The sequence below is a fragment of the Penicillium antarcticum genome (assembly GCF_028974205.1).
Source record: "Penicillium antarcticum strain IBT 31339 chromosome Unknown utg000006l_segment0_segment0, whole genome shotgun sequence".
Classification (NCBI taxonomy): domain Eukaryota; kingdom Fungi; phylum Ascomycota; class Eurotiomycetes; order Eurotiales; family Aspergillaceae; genus Penicillium; species Penicillium antarcticum.
This window is the reverse complement of record NW_026695304.1, coordinates 2,436,283-2,458,819: the sequence shown is the minus strand read 5'-3', so window position 1 is coordinate 2,458,819 and position 22,537 is coordinate 2,436,283. Positions and strand designations below refer to the sequence as shown.

Genomic DNA, 22,537 nt, shown 5'->3' with positions numbered 1-22,537 from the left:
TTTGGTTTGTTTGCACCGAGCTATGTAGCGATAAGAGACAGAGTTAGATGTCTACCTCATGTATTTCTTTGTTGAAATTTATATGCAATGTTAAATACAATTATATACCCAAACTCCATCGCTGAATGTTGAATCGAATCTCTATCCATCTTTATCCCATATACGTAGATCCGCATGTTGAAAGCAAAGCATGGATCATAATGCAATCAGGACAATGACAGTCCAAAGCTGAAAGAAGGTAGACAAACTAAGAAGCCGGAGCTGTCTTCTCGATTGGATCGAGGGGCGTGAATATGTTGCAGACCACACGCAATTTGGTGAGCATCTCTTCCCATTCGCCATCTGCTGTGCTAAGCATGGTGATAGCTCCGCCGGCACCAATGCGCCAAGTCTGCTGGTTGTTCTCAGTGTCTTGACCAGACGCACAGGTAAACGCCGAACGGATCAATACTGAGAAACTTCCGCCGCCACCGAGGTCAAGGAACCCCATGGCACCGGAGTAAATACCGCGCTTGCGGTTCTCAATTGTTCGCAAGTGCATGCAAGAGCGCTCTTTTGGAGCACCAGTCATGGAGCCTGGGGGCAGGCACCGCTGAAGGGTTGTCAAGCCGTGAACAGCCATGTTGGAGGTCTTAAGCTGGGAAATATCCCGAACAGCAAAACCGGGTTGGTTAGGGCGGATCTTTCCCTTGACGTGCGTGATCATCGAGTAGACTCGCCCGTAGTCTGCAACCTCCAGTAGTTTTTCAACATGGACGCCACCGGATCCACAGATACCATACAGATCATGGCGGATCAAGTCAGCGATCATCAGGTTCTCAGCTATCTCCTTGGTCGAGCCTAGGATCTCACAGGCTTTCTCGAATGTCATGTCTGGCGATTTGCGAACAGTGCCTTTCATTGGCTTCATCTCTAGCGTGGACTCGCGGTCCCAGTTAAGGAAGCATTCTGGGCTGCTGCTGGCGATTTTGGTATCTCCCAAGTCTGCAAAGGCGCTGAATGCAGAAGGGTTGTATTTCATCAATCGCTTGAAGAGTTTCCAAGGAAACGCGATTCGATCGGACTCTTTAGATGGAACTGGCATGGTGATTGAGGTTTCACAGCTCAAACACAGCTCATAAGATTCACCAGCCTGAAGTTCTTTCTTGCAAGACTCAATCTGACGTTTGTACTTGTCTTCCTCTGGGAATTGAATTTTGGCTTCCCGAAAGATCGAGTTCAATAATGGATCAACTGTTGAATTGCTCTCCACGGAAAACTCTTGAAGCAACTGCAGATTCTCGTCAAGCCATCCTGCAGGGGTATTGTCGTCATCGCGAGTGGACTGAATGACAATTTTGCCGGTGACATTGTCCAAAACGATACTTCTTTCGCACCACAAAAGACTGACATCAGGCGGGTCCGCAAATGAAGTGTTGTTATATGAAGGTTGTTCAGCTGACATTTTTGAGGCCGATGCCTGCGGACGCTCCGAGTGAGGAAGACATGTTAAACCAAGTTCGTAGGAGAAATAGCCAAGGAAGCCACCCCAGAAAGGAACATCGGAGCTTCCAGAATGGACTTTCTTCATGTCCATCAAGTAACGCAAGGCATCCCAAAGTTGAGCCACGGCAAGAGTACTTTCATCGACCTTGCAGTCACCATACAGCTGAAGCATGCGGAGTTTGTGTGTCTCGACATGATACTCAAACCGCCAAGAGTCCGGACTGGGCACAGAGGCGATTGTGTAACGCCCATTAGATTGGAACAGAACTGTAGGAAAACCTGGCTTGTTGAAGAGTTCACTAATCACCTCTGCAGTCAAACCATCTCGTTTGAAAGACCGAGAAGCTGAAACTGAAGAAGTGGACTTGCACCACTGCAACATTTCATAAGCAGCTTCAGGGAACGAAGTAGCAGCTATATAAGGCGTGATGACCGTCTCGGGGAGGGGCTCGTATCCTCCACGACCATTGATCTTGTTGTATGCAAGAGCCTTCTTCCACCAGTTCTGTAAGAGTGTCCTGCATGCATCTATTTCAGATTTGCAGGACTCGGGGTGGAATTGGACGCCCCAGAATGGCTTCTGCAAATGTCGCACGGCCATAGGAATCTGTGCATTGGGAAGATCCTCGAGAGATAGCCACGCCAAATATTCCAAATCAGCTGGGGTTGAAGCAGCCGCATTGGCATATAAGGAGTGATAAAGAGTGACATCAACAACCGGGAGAAGTTCAAAGATATCCTTCGAGGTAGTCCGAATCTTATGGATCTGTCCATGAATCGGATATGGCAATTGCTCAATTGGAACGCCATGATGAAGACAGAAACTTTGGAAACCAAGACAGATACCAAAAACCGGCAGGAGCTCCGAGTCCTTGAGGTTCCAGATATCGTTCATGATACCCACATCGGTGGGCTCATTCGGGTTTCCCGGTCCTGGTCCAAGAACAATTGCTTCATAGTGTTGAAGAAACTCGTTCATGTTTGAGTTGGGCCATTCCGAGTCGATGGTCATCACTGTGACTTTGACGCCCAGCGTTTCCTCGAGCATGGCGACCACATTGTATGAAAATGAGTCATATGCATCGACATACAAGACGTTCTTGGGTAAGCTGGTATTTTGCTTGGACACGGGGCCCCCATTGCTGGGATCATCCCAATGGCCTAGCATTGGCGCCATGGTATGATGCTGTTCAAAGGGTATGTATGGAGTGGGGTAGTTGGTGCGAGATTGATAGACCCCGCGATGAGCCCTGAGGTCAGTCGGGCAATGAGGCTCTCAGAGACGTCTGCAGCTCAGGCCCATCAATTTCCGAAAATGGACCCTAGGAGATCGCCGCTAACTTGTCAGACAGGGTCGGAGAGTGGCGATATGTGCCAGACACGCCCCGGAGAATATGAGGGATAAATGATTGGGCAGAGATAGAACGAGGGTGAACAATGCAGCTGATCACCACGTCCAAGGCCAGCGAGTAAAAGCTAAGAATGTATGAGAACTCAAGAAATGAGGCAAAAGGCGCGAAAAATTAAGGTTGCGAAAAGGGCAAAGGCGGGTACCAACGGATCTCCCCCGAGTGGCAAGACGTGTTGTGTTGTGTTGATTGATGACCTGCATATACTTCTCTGATATGCCGGTACTTTAATTCAATTCAAGCATATATAGATTTTTTCCAGGCAAAATTTTCATGTATAGTCGGACTTTGTGGAAAACCGAATAAGCCGAGTGGCCCGAGTGGCCTAAAAGGGGAACCGGAGAAAACCGTTAGATCCCTGAAAATGCCGTCTACTACTGTGTAGGTTTGAACTGAGACATTCTACCATTCTAGAACATCCTAAAGGGTCCACTGGAGCGAGACTACTGACAGGGAAGGGACATCAGGACATAGGTCGAGTCAATTAAGCAAATCTGACACCGAAATACAAGCAAATATCACATTAGGGTATTGAAAATTGTAAGGAATCAAGTCTGTCTAGATGGCGACGCCTGAGCAGGCTGCAATGAAGCAAGCTTAATAGCAACCTTGGGGAAATACTGCGCCACAAAGCCCTCGGTGTAGTAACTATGCGCCGAACTATGGTCCCCGACCAAGTTGTGCGCCAGCTCATGGCAAAGAATCACCCACCAATAAACAATAGCGTCAGAACGGTCGGGGGCGGAACTCTGGAGCAGGGATTTCTCTTGCAACTGCTGGAAATAGAAGTAGTTGCAGAAGATACTGCCTGCCCGGTTGAACGCGATGGTCTTGCCCCCTGGGTCGTAGAAGATGCTGAGACTGTCGGCTCGCATCGAGAAGATTGATCCGCAGTCGAGGATTATGGAAGCAAAGAGGTTGAAGCCTGCGCGGTTGGTTGCGAGGAATGCTGATCTTTCTGTGACTGTCCTTGTGAATAGTACGTTGACGCCACTGGGAAGTGTAGCGACAAATTCCAGGTCATGGCTTGGACGTTCGTCACAGTATGACTTGCTTTCGGAGACTTGGTTCGTCTCCGGTCGGCTGTACACATCGGAGGATCCGTGGGGTCGGCATGCTTGGACCGCTGAAAGAAGCTCAGAGTTCAAGCGATGCGGTGAGTTGACGTTCACGGGTTGTTCTGGGCGTGGTTTCTGGGGGTCGCTGGGAGAATAAGGTGGTGGCGGAGGAGGAGGTGCAGAGGATTCGGGCAGCGTTGATTTGGATTGTTCTCCAGAACCAGAGGAGCCGGATTTGTTACCATCCAAGCCAAATCGCTTCGACAGGTTGGCAAACAGGCCGCGACTAGGACGTTCGGGCATAGGCTCAGGCGGAGGAGCATGTGCTTCCGCTGGTAACATCTTATTATTGTTCGGTGATTCTGGGAAAACACCCGGCATCGCATTTTGCGCCTGTTGCTCATGTCTGTTTTCTTCCGCACGTTGAGCTTGAGTCGCAGCCCATGCGGCTTCTTGCTCTTCCAAAGCACGCCGTTCTTCTTCAACCTGCTTTTGTCGCTTGTCTTCTGCCACCCGAGCTTCCTGGGCCTTTTGTCTCAGAATTCGTTCCACATTGTAGCCTCGGGCCCGAAGTTCCAGAAGATCGGTTTTCAGCAGCATCTCTAAAGTAAGAGTTGAATGCAGCTTAGGTCGCTTCAAGATCAGATGCACCAATGACTGACTGATCTCGTACAGATCATATCGACCCGGGGTAATGCACATGCCCCAGTTCCTCCCCAACTCAGAGACGATGGCGTTTCGCTTTTGAGTGTGTGCAACTCGTCGGCCCTTGAGGGATCTCGTAAGCGATATCGAGGTCACAACCTGAACTTTGAAGGAGTGTTCCAGCCACCGAGTTCCATGAAGGACAGATTCGGCAGGTTGATCATGCAAGAAGAGCCGCGCACGCTCTAAGATTAATTTGTGCAGCTTGACAGCCAGTGTTTGGTCGGGTGCAACGCCACCAAATCGCGCTTGTTCTTCCACGAGGCCACTCAACGGAATGGCACCAAGGGCAGAGTAGAAGTTCTCCAGTGCTTCTTCTTGTGGTGCAGCAAGAATGTGCTCTTTGAACAGATTGAAACTCTGGAAGGCATCTACTACAACAATGTCCTTGGCAGAAGTTAAGCTCCACTCTCTGATATCCAGATCGTCATCTTCATCAAGAGGTTCCTTAGGCTTTTCACCCTTATCTGTGGCTTGGGGTGGAATATCTCGGCTAGCCATGAGGAATGGAGCCCTCTTCATCTCAATAAAAAGGTCCTTATCCTTCTTCAGCGTTGGAAGGTGCTCCGCAAGAGTTCTGAGGAGCATCAAGTATTTCTCAGAACTTTGGAACGCGGCAGAGATCCGAGCCGGTTCTTTAACGAGCATTCTTGCAATTTCGATTTTAGTTGGCTCTCGTTTTGAGCCAACTGCCATGAGGAAGAGATTCGCTTCCTGGCCGAAGTCAATAAAGTCAAAGATCCCCTTATAGTCTTCTCCATCTCCAAGATAGCAAAGCCTAGGCGCCGCAAGGCGGGTTCTAGGGACTTTTTCGGCTTGACTATGCACAGCAATGGGAACAACCGGAGCCTGGCTAATACGCGCAATATCCTGTGGGTTCAAGTCAGCTACTCGGCCTGCCAAATACTTGAAGACAATCCGAGCATCCTTTTGGGTAGTAGGAGGCCGCTTTGAAAGAACTTGAAGACATTCTGTCATAGGAGGATGAGACTTGACTCCGAGTTTTGAGGCATGGGCGTGCAGGTCTTTGCGAAGAATTTTGAAGCCAAACAGAGCTGCACCTTCATCGGTGAAGCATTTCTTTGGCACACTCAATTGATCGCTGTCTTCGATGGGAAGGAATGGCACAGTGACCGCACTGATATCGAATGCTGCGTATCCATTTGTGTAATACTCGTTAAGGAAGTACGACAGAGCCTTGGTTGCTCGGCTGTCCTTCTCTGTGCTTCCGGTGGTCATGAGGCGGATGAGTTCAACAGCTGATGGGTAGCTCTTCAGCCCCATCATTGTAAGGAATTTGCCCTCATTACTATTGTTGGTGTAGATGCCCGGCCACTCGAGGACAGGTAGCCCAAGAGCCCGAAGAGAATCCTTTGGCTCATATAGTTCGGAGATCTTGTACCGTGTTCCCTGAGAACCGCTGTCGTTTTCAGCAGTACAGATACTCGTACCTTTGAGCCTCTGAATATCGTTTACAGGAATGTCTTCCCGCACAGAGGTAAGGTATCGAATAAGATCAACGTGGTTCCATTTTCTCGGAGCGGGTCCTTTGGCATCACTGGACGTAGGAGTGTTGATCAAACGATCAAAGATCACGCCAAGCTCAACCGTTTTGCGAACTCCAAGTGAAACCAAGATCTTCTCTTTCACGCCGTTCAGCCCATGGACCACGGGAAGATCATCAAACAGGCGCACAGATGCAAAGTATGTCTGGGCAGGCTGCTTCATTCCAAGTCTCGTTGGGATCACAGTCTGAGGTTGAAGTATTGAGACAACCGTTTGTTTAGAGGCCTGGCTGAGAGGCTCCCACTGCTTTGATAAAACAGGCAAGACCTGTCCGGAGAATGCTGCCGTCTGTGTGATATCTTGATCGATAGAGAGGACATTGCGGTCTCCAGCATTGTTGACGAGCCAACGAAGCCAAGGAACAATCTGCAGCTCGACCCAGCCGAGCGCCTCCAGTTCTGGTTTGCTTAGAGATTTGGTAAATCGGAAGGGAATCACGCTAGGCGGCACGGGGAGGTCTGCTGGAATGCGCTGCGGATTTAAGAAGCAAGTTATATCCGCGAAGATGACCAGGCGAGTAGGATGTCCTTCCTTATCTTCGTCGTTGGCCACCGCTACACGCAAAAGACTCTGCACCGACAGTCTATCAAGCTGGCCAGCAACCGTTTTGCGGCCAAGCCAGGCAATGAACTCAACGATTTGGTTAGAACGCAAAGTGTTGGATTCTAGCTCGCGCTTTATGTCTGACACCGTTATTTCTGTAACGAGCCCGAAATCGGTAAGCCTCTTCACAAAGTCTTTGGCGTTTTTCACAAAATCGTCAGGCAGAGCAGGAATTGAATCCATAAAGCTCAATTCCTTGGGCGCAATGCGAGTTTGATGACTGGGAATGACACCACAGGTCGAAAGGATCTCGATAGACGCATTTTTGTTGCACATCCAAAATGCATCCTCAATCGTCTGACCCAAGACCGAAGATGGGGTGGATTCACGGAACACAAATTGATTTGCTGTGTGAATAGCCTCAGGCAGTACATCCACGATGTCTTCCTTTCGAATTTTTGAGCGCGATGGTCCAATTTTTGATGCTAATTTGGACTTGATGGTAGCCATCTCTGCAGACCAGGCAATTCGACAGACGACACCAACCGCACGCAGCATCTCGAGATTCCATTTACTGATATACCGAGTGTTGAGATCAATGCTCTCTCGTTCAACAGTAGGAATCACAGATGGGGCAGATACGTGAGCATTCAAGCCAGTGGTCTGCTGTGTGGGGAATCCAATAAACACCCTTCCAGCTTTGGTAGGTAGAATAGATGATAGGATCTCTGACTGGGAGGAAGATGCCGCGGTTGCTATATTGGCATCATATGAAGGGGTCAAAATGGCGATGGTGCATCTCTTAGGGGGAGGTTTTCTTGTAGCTCGTTCTAGTTCCTTGCTCAGCGAGGAACTAATAGAAGGCTGAATCGATGCCGTGTTGATATGCAAAAAGACGGATGCGGTCAGCATGGTGTTCATGTTGCCTGATTCTTCCTGGCGCTCATGCTCTGGCTGTTGATTAGTCTGCTTTTCTGGTTGACCGGTAAACTTTGAAAAGAAACTTCGCAGCGAGCTTGTTGTATCACGAATATTATCCAGACGGAAAATGCTTGCGTTTGGGTTCCATTCGACAATTCGCATCCAAGAGGCGTCAACCTGCGCAATTTCTCGGGTGACTTTAATAATTTTCATTAACCCGTCTTCAGTCTTGGTGTCGATGTCTCTGGGAATTGCAACATCAACACTTGGGGCAGTCCTCTTCGATAACCGCAAAAGATTCCAATCATCTAGCCAGAGTTCTATCTCCTGCAAAGAGACGAACGTGAGACTGCTTGATAAGAACTGACACAAATGCAATAACGATGGAATCGGAGAAGAGTCATTGCGGTAGTCCAAAACGAAGGTGGTATCCTGGCTTGCAGCTTCTCCGAGGTCCAGTCGACGTGTGAACAACGCATTGCCTTTCCAATAGAACGCCATGGCCTGGCTGCCAGAAGAAACAAATGGCTCCTCGCAGTCATCAAAAACACTATAAAATCCAACACCAAATGCACCAATCTTGGTCTCATCGGGGTTTCCGTCTGCAATACGCTTGAGTCGTGCCCAATCCTTCTCACTAAATGGGGAACCATTGTTTGAAATCAGGAGTCGACGAAGGGTATGGTTGTTTATGGTGTGCTTGAGCTGTGTAGTCGGGTCTGTCGTTGATGGGGACGGTACTGTAGTTGATGGAAGAGTCTCGAACTTGATTGTGACCTTTGTTGCAGAAGCATCGGCGGCGTTTTGTATCATTTCTCGAAGTACAGTCCTGTTCAAGGGTTTACATGTGAGATTTGATTCAAAAGATAAACTGATTAGCACTTACCATTTGCCAGAATATCTAGCAAGAACCTTGGAAATCAATCCTCTGGTATCAACTGTCACTGCTTCCTCGTCGGCTCCAGACCCCATGGTCCGCGCCTTCAAGGCATTGAAATCCACATTCATAGCCATTTCGTAGTCTATATCGTTGACTCGTGAGAACAAGACGCTTGATTAATATAATGAAATGTAATTCATGGTGCGGCAGCAGAGGCAAATGTAAGATCGAGGGTGGTCTAGGCTGCAGCGGTCTCGACACGTCTAGGGAAACGATAAGTGCCAGAAACCAGCAGCAAATCAACACCGGTATAACGCTGAGCAATATCTAGAATCAAAAAGGAAAGAAATAAAGCATAAGATGACGGAGAGAGAGAAAGGAAGTCGACAAACAACTCGGAGATGCGGAGTTTACTTATCTCTTATCGTGAATTGCCCTCGGCGGCCGCCTTTACGTGAGCTGTACGTAACTGCAAGGTATTGGTACTTGTCCGCCCACACTAAATCTGTGATGATTGAAGTATCCCATGTATACATACGGTAAGCCAAAACCCCCACGTATGCAACATTACCTCAGCCATTTGTTGTTCGGAGCTCAACAGAGAAACGAAGCACGTTGCTGGCCTTGACTCCAGATATTATTTGAGTGCAAGAATTTGGGCCTGACGCTTCTCCATCTCAGGTCCTGTTTCTGCATCACCAACGCATGACGTCTGGAAGCTCGATTTGAGTGGATGCGGGCTTGATATCGAATCGCCTGCTCAATAGCTCTCGACAGCATGGGTGTCGACCCTCTGTCTCCAATTGCGCCTGTGCGCCTCAGAGCTCTCCTACTACCCATTGGAAGGATTAAGCGCTCGCGCTTTTTGAGTTTCGCTGCCCGACTACAAGCCGAGAATGTAGTTCGATTAGGGGATATCAGCCCCGATGCGCGGCCAAACAGAAGTATGCCACCCAATCGCGAGGAACCAGTGGTGGTACCATTTGGCCACAATGTATACTAATTTGCTATTGTCTAGACATGTTCTCGCCGCTGGCGTTTCCGACCGGCATGATCCTCTACGACCTTACGTTCTCCGTCCCCCCCACGTCGCACCTCGAATTGTTTCCTTTTGAGATTTACAGAGAGCCGTTGGTGGTCATTGCGATAGCAGACGGAACAGAACTGCCAGCGAGTACAGGAGGGAATAACCAAAAGTACCCAACTCCAGAAGGACTCGATCAGCTGTTGGAGGAGCTTGATGGGTTGAAGGAGATGAACCCCCGAGCATTGGTGAACCAACTTTTGGTATTCGATCATGAAGGCATGGACAAGGTCACGAATGGACCCGATAACGTTCTTTGGGTTCCGCCGCCTCAGGCCTCCAAGGCCACCACGATGAAAACCGTCTTGTGCGATATCACCTCGGTCTTGCTCTCCGAATTGGACGAGTTTGCAAAGACCATTCAGAGTATACCGTCAATTGATTCGCCAAAGGCATCTTCTTGGGGCCCGCACCGAAACCCAGAGCTACGACCACGGCCAGTGGACCGACTACTAAATACCTGGAGGATGACTATGCCTGCGCTTCCCTCTAATTCTAACGGAGCACCTGATACCCCACTGAGCTCCAATGCCAGTTCGCCAGCTCCTAGCGATCATGAGACTCCTACGACTTTTGACGAGATCACACGTTCAATTCATCTATCCAGCCGCACAAACTCAGGCAGCAGGACTCCATCAATAGCATCGCCAAAAGAGCATAGTCGTGACCGCATGTCGGTCAGTGGTATGAGTGCCACCGACAGGACTAAGAACCGAATCAAGGGCCGAGCTGGTGTCGTCGTTGGAACTCTTTTTCTGCAGGCAGGAAGGTGGCCAGATGCCCTGAAGGAATTGACCGAAGCCGTGAACAATGCCCGAGCCGGTAGTGACTATGTCTGGCATGCCAAAGCGCTTGAATCAATTTTGCTTTGTCTGCTAATGTTTGGATGGGCGGGCATGGACTTCCAGGTATGTGTATACCCAACCCATGTGCTTTGTCGCGGCAAACTTACGTGTCTACTAGATTCCATCGGTTCTGTATCCAGTCGCCGACAAGTCTTCTAAATCTTCCCGGGATTCTACAACGCCCAGTAGTGCTGGAAACCGGGTCATCTCTCTGCAGAATCTAGCCAACCTCCTGCCAGATCTCGCACACAATATTCTAAACCTCTACAACCGTGCTGCCAATATCACGGATGAACCTCTACCACAATTGGTGTTCTCGGAGACAGTCATTCGATTATCACGGTTGTTGGTGTCAGCTCGCGTTCGCGACGGTGCTTTGGATGACAATGCCTTGAAACACATCGTGATGAACGAGCCACTGACTCCATTGTTCCACTCAGAACTTCCTCGGGGAACTGTTATTCTCCGCAAGTCTGAAATTGCGAATTTCCTATACCGGGCATTGCCACTTTCCCCTAGTGCGGACTTACCTGCGACTGACGCTGTGCCCATCATAGTTGGTGTCGTATCCGTGCTTAACATTCTTGATCTACCAAGAAAGAAGGCTTTTATTATGCGCGAACTTCTTTCCGTCATGGTACCAAGCTTGGTTCAAGCACGCAAAATTGGTGCGGCAGAGGTCGGAATTCATCCCGCTGCTGGGCTGGCATCTCTCAGCGATGCTGCTTTCGATGTCAATGCCCTCGACGCAGGCTCTGGGAACATGGAAACGAGTGTGCGCCTCCTTCTTGCCACAATTGGAGAGATATATGGAGTTCAGCCCTCGTCATTCTATGAATGGGAGAAGAGATCAAGTCAATCATCTGCAGTCAGCGGACTACAAGAAGGCTCTGAATATGATTCAGTCTACAGTATTGCTGAAAGGGCATTCCGTCATGTGGTCTTAGATCGTTACGGTGATCTAAACTTGAAGATCGATGTTCTCAAGGCTTGTATCAACTGCTGCGAAGCTCTTCCAGATTTCAATGGTGTTCTCCGCTTCACGGTCGAGCTTTTGCAGACCATCCGTGGAGATATGATGCTGGGAGAGAATTACAAATCCCAGCCGTATCTACCTCAAGATGAACAAATCCGTCTTCTCAACAATATCAAGCGTACTGTGGGCGCTGGTACCAGACTCGGTGCCGCTGATATGGTTGCGGAGTATTGGGATGACTTCTTAGTCCGTGATGTTCAATTGTTGGCACTTCCAGATCCCAAACGCCCAGTTCGTCGGAACAAGACAGAACTAGACGCTGTTACTGCAGGCATTGAGAAGTCGAAAAAGGACCCATTCCTGTACAACCCCTTTGCCAAGGTCAGTAGCAAGGCATTGGAATTGCTCACGGTCACGGATGAGTCTGCCTCGTTCCGAGTGACACTTCAAAATCCTTATGAATTCGAGATTGAGATCGAGCACTTGCAATTAGAAAGTAGCGGGGTATCGTTTGATGCTGTCGCAGAAAACATCACACTTGCCCCTTTGTCTCTTCAGGATGTTACCGTTCTCGGTGTCGCTCACGAGCCAGGTAGTCTTAACATCACTGGCTGTATCGTGAAGGTGCGACACTGTCGTATGCGGAAGTTCCCAATCTTCAAGACATTCTGGAGACCCGAGCCTGATGTTAAGTTCAAGCGCACAGGATTAGGAGCAAAGAAGCCATTGACAGAACGCCCGCTTTCCTGGAGCTCGACAACATCAAAAGATGGCAAGATGGACATCAAAAAGGGGCCTGAGACGGCGACTTGTGAGGTCAAAGTGATTGGCAAACAGCCGTCTCTCGTCATTGAGTCTATGTCTCTGTCACAATCGGCCTTGATGGTGCTGGAAGGTGAAGTCAAGACATTCAATATCACACTCCAGAACGCATCGTCTTGTCCTGTGGACTTTGTTCTTTTTACCTTCCAAGATTCAACCACCAGGCAGCTACAGTCTGCTCTCAGCAACAAGGATCTTTTGCCTGTTGAGGTTTACGAGCTCGAATTGAAATTAGCAAACAAGCCTGCCCTGCGATGGCGCCGTGAGGGTCCAGAACCCAGCGACTGTTCGATTGGAGCTAACCAGAAGGCAACCTTCACTGTTGATGTTCTGGGCAAGCCTGGTCTGCAGGATACGACTGTGCAAATTGACTACTCTTGCGTTGGCGCGACTCCTGGTGAACTGCCTGATGTATTCTATACTCGCCAACTGTTTGTTCCATTGACAGTCACAGTTAATGCAAGCGTGGAAGTCGCCCGGTGTGATGTCCTGCCGTTCAGTGGTGATTTTGCCTGGAAGAACCACATTGAACCACCTGTCGACTCTGAGAAGCCGGATGCACTGCTCTCTACCACTGATCACGAACCATTCTCCCAGGTCTTGACCCGTCTTGGTAACGGAGCCTATGGACCTGATCACTGTGTTGTCCTGCTAGACCTACGTAACGCATGGCCAAGTCCTCTATCTGTATGGCTGCGCGTTAGCGAGCACTCCAGAAGCGTCTCACCGGAGGCTACTGAAGACAATGCCAGTGGAAAGTACTCCGTAGGTGGAGAACTGCAACCCGGTCAAGTCTGTCGATTCGTCCTTGTCCTGCCTCGCGTCTACCTCGACAATCCTCATGCACCCATCCCCGTCGTCAACACCGGCACTCGGAGACAGTTCGTTGTGAGTGCCAACAAGCTCTCCTTTGAAGCCGAGGCAGCCTCACGCGAAGCCTTCTGGTTCCGCGAGGAACTACTGAAGAGAGTCCTCGGCGGCTGGAAGGAAGCCGCCACAGGACGCGAGGGACGCATTGACCTCCGAAACGTCCGACTGAACAACCGCATGGTCGAAGCCATGCGTCTCGAGGACATCGAAATGACCTTCTCCTTGACCTCACCAGCCTCGTCGGAGACAACCACAGCAGTAGAACAAACAGGCCGCTCTCGCTTCCGCGTGAAAACTGACGATCTCCTTACCCTCACCGTCACCGTCCGTAATCGATCCTCTCGCGCCATTCACCCCCTCCTTCGTCTCCAGCCCAGTCTCTGTCATCAACCAAACAACGTTGCTTTAGACCTGACCCGCCGCCTAGTCTGGACCGGCATGCTGCAGCAAGCCCTCCACATTTTGCCAAGCGGCGAGTCCACCACCGCCTCTGTTGGAGTGACAGTTCTCTGTCGCGGAGAGTACGAGTTCGGCGCTAGTGTTGAAGAAGCCCGCCTCCTGCGTCCATCATTTGCCGATGATGACGATGCTTATGCTGGTGATCCTGCTCACAGCCATGATTATGATGGTATCAAGGATACCTTTGGCGCAGATGTTGTGCGTCGCCGCCGCATCTGGCATGCAAGAGAGCTCTGTACCATCCATGCGAACGACTAATTATGTCTCTTGTCGGCCTGATCATACATGAGGATGAGCATAGACATGGTTTAGACTTTTGTCTTGACGTCTTCTCTTTTTGTTTGTTTCTTGTTCTCCTTTCAGCCTAATTCGATGATGATTATGTCCAGGTGTAGCATACCCTATCCCTCCCATCTTGTATAAAGCTCTCCCTCTATCCCCTTGCATTGTACTGTTTAGGATATGCATGCTCTCATGAATAAACATGTTTCGATACTTGTCACAGTCCGTAGGGATTTCCTAGGTAATTACCGAGTCAGTCCTATACTGGTCTTGTAAACACTGCATCATGATAGTCAACCTGTAATATATCATATCTACTATAGAACACTACAAATTAAATCAAACAGCACCCTCCCTCCCAGTCAATATATGATTCCGATTCTTCTCAGTCTCCCCCCTCAGAACCCCAAACTTAGCCCTATGCCACCTCTCACTAACCCCATGCTGCAGATAGAAGATCTCCAAGCACTTACATAGCTATTTACTACACGAAGCCCACGCAACCTACACCCTACACACTGTAAAGAGAGACGACTTGGGTGTTATATCCCCGGTTTTGCTGGTAGCCCGTTTCTCATGCACACTATATCTCAATAGTCCCTTTCAACATGACAGACTGCGCATTCGTCCCAATCCACACCTCCCGCGTGCCTTCAGCAAGAACCCACGACCGGTCTACCTGCCTCCAGAAACTCAACTGTCTTTTAGAAATAGGAAAGGTGACCCTCCTGGCTGCACCGCGAGACAACTCCACGGAGTCAAACCCAGCAAGAGACGATACCGCAAATTGGACTCCGGGGTACTTCTGCGCAGCACCGGAAGGAGGTCCAATATACAGTTGCGGTACCTCCCCTCCGGGTGCTGATCCGGTATTCTTCAGGGTGAAAGATACATCAAAGGTCGAGTCTGTTGTTTCAATTATATTAAAATCACTGTAGTCGAAGGTCGTATAAGACAGTCCAAAGCCGAAGGGGAAGAGAACTGATGTATTCGTGCTCAGATACCAGCGGTAAGAGGTATTGATACCTTCAGAAAAAACGGCCGTGTCATTTTGGCCGTCAACTCTGTTGGGATAATCCGGGTTGCGCGTCATGCTGCTGTTTACTGAAGCTGGATATGTCACAGGGAGCTTCCCTTGGGGATTGTGCTCTCCGAGAAGAAGGTCTGCGATAGCAGCTCCCCCTTCCTGGCCAGGGTGGCCCATCCACAGAACGGCAGAGACTTTGTCCAGCCATGGCATTAACACTGGGTCTGCATTGTGCAGGACGACGACCGTCTTGGGATTTGCTTCGGCGACACGTTGAATGAGCTCGTCAAAGCCTTCAATGAGTTGCATGCCAACTTGGGCTGGGCTGTCGGCATGCGCGAAGACAATCGGTACATCAACTGCTGAAGCGCGTTTCACTGCGTCCTTGATGTTTTTCTGGCGCTGTTCTGGGGTGACCCAGTGAAACCTGATCTCAAGAGGCTCACCGAACATGGATGTCGCTGCGACACTCAGATTATGTGTACCAGCTGTGAGGTAAACATCTGTCCCTGCCTCGTCCCAGAAATCAGTAGTCGGGAGCGGCGAGCTCCAGGGACGAGTCCCCCCATCGCCGAGAATACGATATCCATCAACTGTTTTCTCATCAACGCTGAAATAATCGTGAGAGAAGACGCTATAATCGGTACTATTAATCGGTCCCCCGGGGCTGGGAAATCGGCGCTGCAGAGCAAGCCGGTAGTAGCCATCCATGGGCGCAATCAATTCACCCGTCCAGGTATAGCTGACATCTGCAGGAAGAGAATTCTTACCCTGGAAATTGAGGGTGGAATCAAAGTGGGTTCTTTCCATTGAGTCATTGCGAATGAGCCCATGCTTGCCATCAACGGTTCTCAGGGCGGACCTAGGCACAAGTGTGCCATGCATATCGACGCCGACTGCTGAAGACACTTTGAGGTCTTTGAATGCTTGCTTCAGTGCATCAACAGGTGCAACCTTGCGATTTTGAAATCCAAAGGCCCTTTCGGCGAAGCCGGCACCATTGGTTAATTGCAGCCCCGTTGCACCAAGTACCGCAACGCTCAGGTGCTTCCCAAGAGGCAAAGTACCTTCGTTCTTCAAGAGCACACCTGATCGAACTGCGATATCATATGAAGCGTCCTGTCCAGTTTTGACTGTCTCTTGGGGCAGATCCTTTGAGGCGAGGAGCAATGCAGTAGAGTTCTCTTCAGCGCCGTTGCCATCTAGAATCCCGAAGCGGTCATACATCGATAGAATGCGGTGGACTGCTCTGTTGAGATAAGATTCGGATAAGTTTCTTTGAACATAGATCTGATCGTATAGGGGCTCAGAATAGTAGGCATCGGAGCCCATCTCCCAGTCCAACCCGGCCATGATAGACGGAGCCGTGGAATGAGCTGCCGTCCAATCACTCATCATGGCACCCGTGAAGTTGTAATCCCCACGAATAGTGAGGTTGAGAAGCTCGTCATGTTGGCAAGCGGGAACTCCATTGATCTGGGCGTAGGAGCACATCATGGTTGCTACGCCCGCATCGATGAGTGGCTGGTGAGGGGCCCAGTACACTTCATGCAAAACTTGGAGATCAACTTTCGAGTTCGTGTCACCGGCGCTGGCTCCAGTACTACTAGGGCCTGTTTGCTTCGAGTTTGCCATAGTTCCTTGATCTTGAATTCCTCGTACTGCTTGTGCACCCAGCTGTCCATTGAGATAGGGGTCTTCGGAATAACCTTGCCAGAAGGAACCTTCGAAAGGGTCGCGAAGGATATTCACGCGAGGAGCTAGGAGAATAGCTAAATGCAAGGGTATCAGCTTGGATCATTTTCGCTTTCAAGAAAGAACACACAGGCATTCAGCAGTCGGGCCTCACTACCGGCAACCGCACCAGCAATATAAGCGAGTTCTCGAGAGAATGTTGCTGCAATATTCAACTGGCTAGGAATAGCTGTCGCATTCAAGACTCCATTGACTCCCCTATGGCCGCACAACAGGTTAACTTTACACATACACAAAGAAAAGAGAAAATTGCAACGAGTTTCATACGCTTCACCGTCAGTCATCTGAAGTGCGGGTATTCCAAGTCTCTGGATTGGCTTGATGTAGCCAGCAAGGTTTTGACTTCCTGGCCACAGAGTATGATGGACCAATGAGATCTTTTCCGCGGGAGTCAGCGCAATGACGAGGTGATTGACCTTTGCATTATTTGTTTTCCAAGGTACCTCCAGAAGAGCTTCGGAGACATCTTGAGCCCAGGTGGTGCTAATATCAGCAAGCGCACAGGCTGCCAGTAAGAAGGGCGAACGCATCGTGCCTGTCACCTCAGTCTCCAGTCCTCACTTTAGTCCTGAAGCTCTCAGCTGGGGTCGTCTTTGATATAGCTCTCTTTTATGTGGGGTAATGACTGGGGTAATTCCTGGGGTCTTGCTTTTGATCACCGAGACCGGCACCGGTGACAAGTCAGGCCAGTAGTTTGCATGGCACTAGCCCAAGAAGACGACACGGCTCGCAGTGATAAATGCGGTGCTACCTCGGCGACAGTGAATGACATAGTCTCTTTGCTATACATGATGAGGCGCCTACCATGGTAGATCTTTCCCCTGGTCAGATTCCATTCCCCCTACAGTGTCCTTCGTCTATGAAGATAGCCACATAGTTTCTCTGAAGCTCTAGTGAAATATCGCAAATCTCCTATTGCCATGATACAAGGAGAATACCGTCGGCATGTGGAGATATCGCGCTACTTCCCCGCAAATTCATGAACTAGGGCAAGGTCAAAGCATAGGAGCCGAAGAAAAGCCGACGGCCACATTCCGCACCCCTAGCTCTTCTACGGGCAATTGCATCTTATCTCCGAGTGAAAGGGTTCGGAAGGCACTATTATTGGTTCAAAGACGCTTTGGCGTCCAAGGTAATTCTTATTCCTTCTCCAAGGATCCGACGTATAATATCGTGTGCTGGACTGTCACTAGTGAAGATCCTTGGCAAAGTAACATCTGTTCATGTAATATGAACTTAATTTATCACCCATATTAGAGGTTGATTGTTTATGTTGGAGGATCTATCTCGGCATTGGATTAACATTTTAGCTGATGGTCGATTTCTCTTCTGTACCTCGGTTCTCTGGTATATAATGAAGTCTTGAAGTCGGGGGTATACTCTAACAACAGATACGTAGTTACTACAGCCATGTCAAGGGTCCAAGCAAAGGGCTTTGTCCTCTGAATAACCTAATCTTTGAATGCTTTTTTAGCATATGCGCGCCATTGTCATGACCCAGATCCTTGCCAAAAAAATTAGGCACGGACAAAGACTCACAATAATGCCTTTCATCACAACCATTATTCTCATTCAGATGTATTCTCCCTTTATCACATCTAATGGTCGCCAGCCCACAGCACTAACAAGCCAGTATAAAGACCACCTTCTCCCCAGCTCATCTCGACATCTCGACATTTTTACATCTTTATATCCCATCTAAACCCCTGCAGACTATTGAAATCTCTGAAAAACATAGTTGCAAGGTAAGCCCCCAACACCAAACGAAGTAACAACCCTCCGGATAACAAACCGAGTAATAAATTACAACCACCCAACCAAAATGTCTTTCCCGAAGATCCGCCGAGAGCTAGTCCGCAGAGATGCAATAGGCGCTGAAAAAGAATACCTTAACATGCGTGCAGACTACCTAGACTCCCTCCGCGATCAACACAGAGACCTCCGCAACCGAAAGGATATGACACCAGAGAAACGCGCAGAAATCATAGATCACCTCCACCAACTAGCTGACAAGAACGAAGAAATCAAGGTAGCCGGCCTTGCTATGTACGCCGAGCAGCCTCTGTGTCGAACTGTCTGTGAGAATTTTATTGGATTTTTTAATGGTGGGGTGAATTCTGCTTTTGCGATAGGCTGTAAGAGGAACCGGAAGTGCATTCTTGCTCTTGCTAGCGAGGTAGCTTCTGAAGGGAGTAATGGGGTTAAGTCTGAGAAAATTGATGGGGCTTTGCTTTTCAGGGGATAGTTTATTTTCTTTGGTGTTTTTTTAAACTTGGGCTTTGAGCCTGAGATGTTGTTCTTGTCGAACTTTCTTTCTTAAGAAGAGCTGCTATACATATCACACCAAATTTATATTATGTTTCAAATATATTATAGATTATGATCGCAGAAAAACAAGTAACTATTGTCGTAGCAGGGTTTCGAATCCGTAGTCCTTCGTAGTCCAATGTCGTTGCCAAAGAGGTGTCCGACAAATAAAGTAAACAACTATTAGTACACGAAAGTTGCAATTTCTTTCTAGTATGCAATATTAAAGGAAAAGTTATTCATGTCAAGTTTGTAGACAGAGTTAAAAAAAAATCGAGCTAAATCAAAATGAATAATGGACAAAAGATAATCGTCAGCTAGAGGATTCGACTCGGCTCGCGAACGGACTTGAAGGGATGAGGTCCCTACTCGTCGTCACATGATGCGCTTTTGATTTTATGTGATTACCGTCGATGAAAAATTGAATTGAACCCTGGACTCGATCAATTTATAATTAAAATAAGCAGAATCGCTGAATGTTGAGGTCCATACTGTTTTGCTATTCTTTCTCTTGGATATTCCACAGTATGCAATAATTGGTTGTTGGGGGGATATACTACGCTATATATATATATTCACGCAGGGCATATATCATTGACGATAATCAAGTACTATATGCTGCAAACTCCACAGCCCCTCGCTCAGTGTGTCGGATCTCAGTCACCATCGTAGATCAATTATTCGATAACAGTATTGCTTCCTATCACCGACGCCTTGATCATATCATCCCTTTATTTCGCACGGCGAGCTTCTGACCACGAGGCGGTATCTGGATTCTCTCACCCAATCGTCCTCGGAAATGAGCTTGCTTCGTCAGTGGACGCGACTAGTCCAATGTTTTCTAGAGTTGCTCGAACGCATAGTCCTACGAGATCTAATAACTCCCCATTGCGTGATCGCGTTCGAACAAGGACAACTGAGTAGAAAGGTAGAAAGCATTCCTTTAAATGCCAAGATAACCTATGTTCCCACCATAGCTCAGTTTGACGCACTTATATATAAACAAAACGCCAGTAAACCGAACATAGCCTCCGTCAGAGAAATGAAAAAGAAGTAACTTTATCTTTAAGTCACAGCCGTGTTAGAGGCTCAACTATGTCTGTATGCCCGATCCATCTAGGTGGATTTTCCAGACCTGCCCGAAAAGGAGACAAGAGCATGATACGACTCAGTCAAAGGCCACAAACCCTGAGCGAAAGTTAGAGCGCCAGCAACCAGAAGCACGTAATAAGCAATCGTCCACCCAACACCAAGGGTCCCATCCCCAATTTCAACCGAGCTGCCTTCCGAGTCTTCTTTCCCACGAGTAAAAGGCGGACCTAGAGGCTCACCAGCCTCCACCCGACCCCAGAACCTGGGTAGACCACACCAATTGCAGAAGCTGTGGATGACAATAACAGCCAACAAAGAGCCAGTCCGCAAATAGACGAAAGTAGCATACCAGCCAAAGATAGTGGTATACCCAAACTGGAAGAGCGAGCGGGCCAACGCCGCCAACGCCGGTGTATCAGGGTGCGTCAGACGGAACTCATAGAAGTGGTGGACATGCGCGATACCGAAATACAACGGCGCAATGAAGACAATGCGACCTGGCGATACATGAGCCAGGAGATGCAAGGGGATGATAGCCGAGCGGAACATGACTTCCTCGGTAATAGGGCCCTGCAGATACATTAGTACGGATGAGATCATATCTCAATGGGAGAGAAACAAACCGCAACATAATTTCTCCACCCGATCCAGCCACCCAAATTCTCAGAGAGCTTACTACGCCGGAACCAGAATCGCCATTCCCCTTCGACGATTCCTCGTTCGAAGAGCGGGCCTGTGAAGAGAATGGCGGTTAAGACGAGACTGCGGAAGATCTCGAACACGCCGACGGGCCACCAGCCCAGGAGTCTTAGCCCGGCTGCGACCGAGGTATTTCCTTCTTCGACGGCTAGCCAGAGGACGACTACTGAGCTGATGATGCAGGAGCCTGTGACGGCGCGAATGCGAGCCCTGATGACGGAAGGTGCGTCGCGACTAAGACTTGGCGATGGTCTCGTTGTTGGGGAGAGATAGAATGGGACCACGTAGAGTAATGTGAGTAAGACCTGTTTTTGTTAGATTGATGTTGTTCTTGCTGTTTTTGCCTTTTTCTTTTCTTTTCTTTCCGTTGGGGTGTCTCTACATACAGAGAAAAGAGCGACCGTCTGGTTTGACAGTGCTGGTTCATCTGGCAGTGTTAGCTGGGACCTGTCAACATGGTGATAGGACATACCTTGTTGCTTTGTGTACAGACTCTTGATGCGAGCCAACAAGCTGACAGGAGCCATGTTGAGAACTAAGTTGGGGAAGTATCACGAGCCGCAGCAAGAGCGAAATGGTTCTGACGTTGCTTTGTTGTTGTTACCATACAGAGGAGGCTATTAAGGGGCTGGTGATTGGCCAGGCATGATAAGTTACAGTATGGTATTGTCAGAATGAGCCATGGACAGATGAATATTTATCTTTTCCTTGTGTTGACAACATAAACATTGATAGATCTAACGTGTATACTTCTATACTATACTTCGACAACTAGTATATGGTTCACTGAAGGAGAGGGAGAGATCTATATATATCTCAAACTGGTGGGCCGAGCGTTGTGATCTCTCATCTCTTCCCCCCCTTGAGTCCATCTTCATTTTAAACTGAGTCAATGCGAGGGGCTCGTGGAGGATAAATCTCCGATTCACGAGAAGACCAGCAGGTGGCAGACACTCAATAATTGACTGAACATCAGATTATTGCCTGTCAAGGGCGTTGGCAGCGAGGGCAAGCCCGACACACAGCGCTAGCCAAACTCATCTGAGTCGAGCCAGCACACACGTCTCCACACTGGTCTATGAGCACTGGAAATGGGACAATCGTGCATACAGGTACGAGTTACCTGCGGGTCCGATACTCTCAAATGTGTCAGTCAAGTGGCACATCTGCAAGTCCGACGTAAAATCATACAGGATACTCCGTAGTCGACACCAAGTACCAAGTACTGTACCAAGTCTGAATCTTGAACGCGTCTCGACCTATCGAGTCAAGCCTCCAACGGTTCCTCAGCCCCGGAGTAGTCGGAAACTGGAGCCAATGCAAGTTGCATCACCCCTTGGGGTCTAGATCGGGAGTGATAGGCATTCGTTCACCGCTGGGCAACAAAATTCCTCACCCCCTTCCTTCCAGTGTCTCACGTCTGTTGTTGTCGTTACTTCCTGTCGTGTGCTTTTTGTTCTGCTTTAATGATTGTTTTCGTCCCTCTTTTAATGGTTTTCGATGTCTGAAACGAACTAATTCGACCTTGACGACTGCACGTCCCCACGCTCTTTTTTTTTTTTTGATGAATTTCGGCCTATAGACCCTCGATCTCGACTCCTGGGTTGTACATTCCTTACATCGGACCATTCGATTCTATCTTCCAATCTAGGAAAACGTCAACAACCCCGTCATTCTTTTGGTTTTGTTTACCTATTAGCAAGCTCATTTCCTGTTGACTGCCTTGTTCAATGCCGTAAGTTGTCGACGACC

The 22,537-nt window shown here is 48.9% G+C and overlaps 6 protein-coding genes across 6 annotated transcripts; 2 read left to right on the top strand and 4 right to left on the bottom strand.

The window, feature by feature from the left end:
• Window positions 1-247: 247 nt before the first annotated feature.
• pabA (aminodeoxychorismate synthase pabA) lies at window positions 248-2,662 on the bottom strand (the record flags this gene model as incomplete). The annotated part of the gene is made up of 1 exon (XM_058465062.1): window positions 248-2,662. One exon carries the CDS (start codon window positions 2,660-2,662, stop codon window positions 248-250), a length of 2,415 nt encoding a protein of 804 aa, XP_058318915.1.
• A 780-nt stretch (window positions 2,663-3,442) lies between these two features.
• On the bottom strand, window positions 3,443-8,701 carry N7508_006996 (histidine kinase-like ATPase domain-containing protein; the record flags this gene model as incomplete). The annotated part of the gene is made up of 2 exons (XM_058465061.1): window positions 3,443-8,516; window positions 8,574-8,701. The coding sequence occupies 2 exons, from the start codon at window positions 8,699-8,701 to the stop codon at window positions 3,443-3,445; spliced, it is 5,202 nt and encodes a 1,733-aa protein (XP_058318914.1).
• A 644-nt stretch (window positions 8,702-9,345) lies between these two features.
• N7508_006995 (TRAPPII-specific subunit TRS120) lies at window positions 9,346-13,881 on the top strand (the record flags this gene model as incomplete). Its single annotated transcript, XM_058465060.1, has 3 exons — window positions 9,346-9,511; window positions 9,586-10,559; window positions 10,615-13,881. 3 exons carry the CDS (start codon window positions 9,346-9,348, stop codon window positions 13,879-13,881), a joined length of 4,407 nt encoding a protein of 1,468 aa, XP_058318913.1.
• Window positions 13,882-14,488: 607 nt separating this feature from the next.
• On the bottom strand, window positions 14,489-17,217 carry N7508_006994 (beta-glucosidase; the record flags this gene model as incomplete). The annotated part of the gene is made up of 3 exons (XM_058465059.1): window positions 14,489-16,704; window positions 16,758-16,885; window positions 16,955-17,217. The coding sequence occupies 3 exons, from the start codon at window positions 17,215-17,217 to the stop codon at window positions 14,489-14,491; spliced, it is 2,607 nt and encodes an 868-aa protein (XP_058318912.1).
• Window positions 17,218-18,509: 1,292 nt separating this feature from the next.
• Window positions 18,510-18,932, top strand: N7508_006993 (uncharacterized protein; the record flags this gene model as incomplete). The annotated part of the gene is made up of 1 exon (XM_058465058.1): window positions 18,510-18,932. The coding sequence occupies one exon, from the start codon at window positions 18,510-18,512 to the stop codon at window positions 18,930-18,932; it is 423 nt and encodes a 140-aa protein (XP_058318911.1).
• Window positions 18,933-20,110: 1,178 nt separating this feature from the next.
• N7508_006992 (CAAX prenyl protease RCE1) lies at window positions 20,111-21,312 on the bottom strand (the record flags this gene model as incomplete). The annotated part of the gene is made up of 4 exons (XM_058465057.1): window positions 20,111-20,656; window positions 20,710-21,090; window positions 21,172-21,212; window positions 21,258-21,312. 4 exons carry the CDS (start codon window positions 21,310-21,312, stop codon window positions 20,111-20,113), a joined length of 1,023 nt encoding a protein of 340 aa, XP_058318910.1.
• Window positions 21,313-22,537: the final 1,225 nt, after the last annotated feature.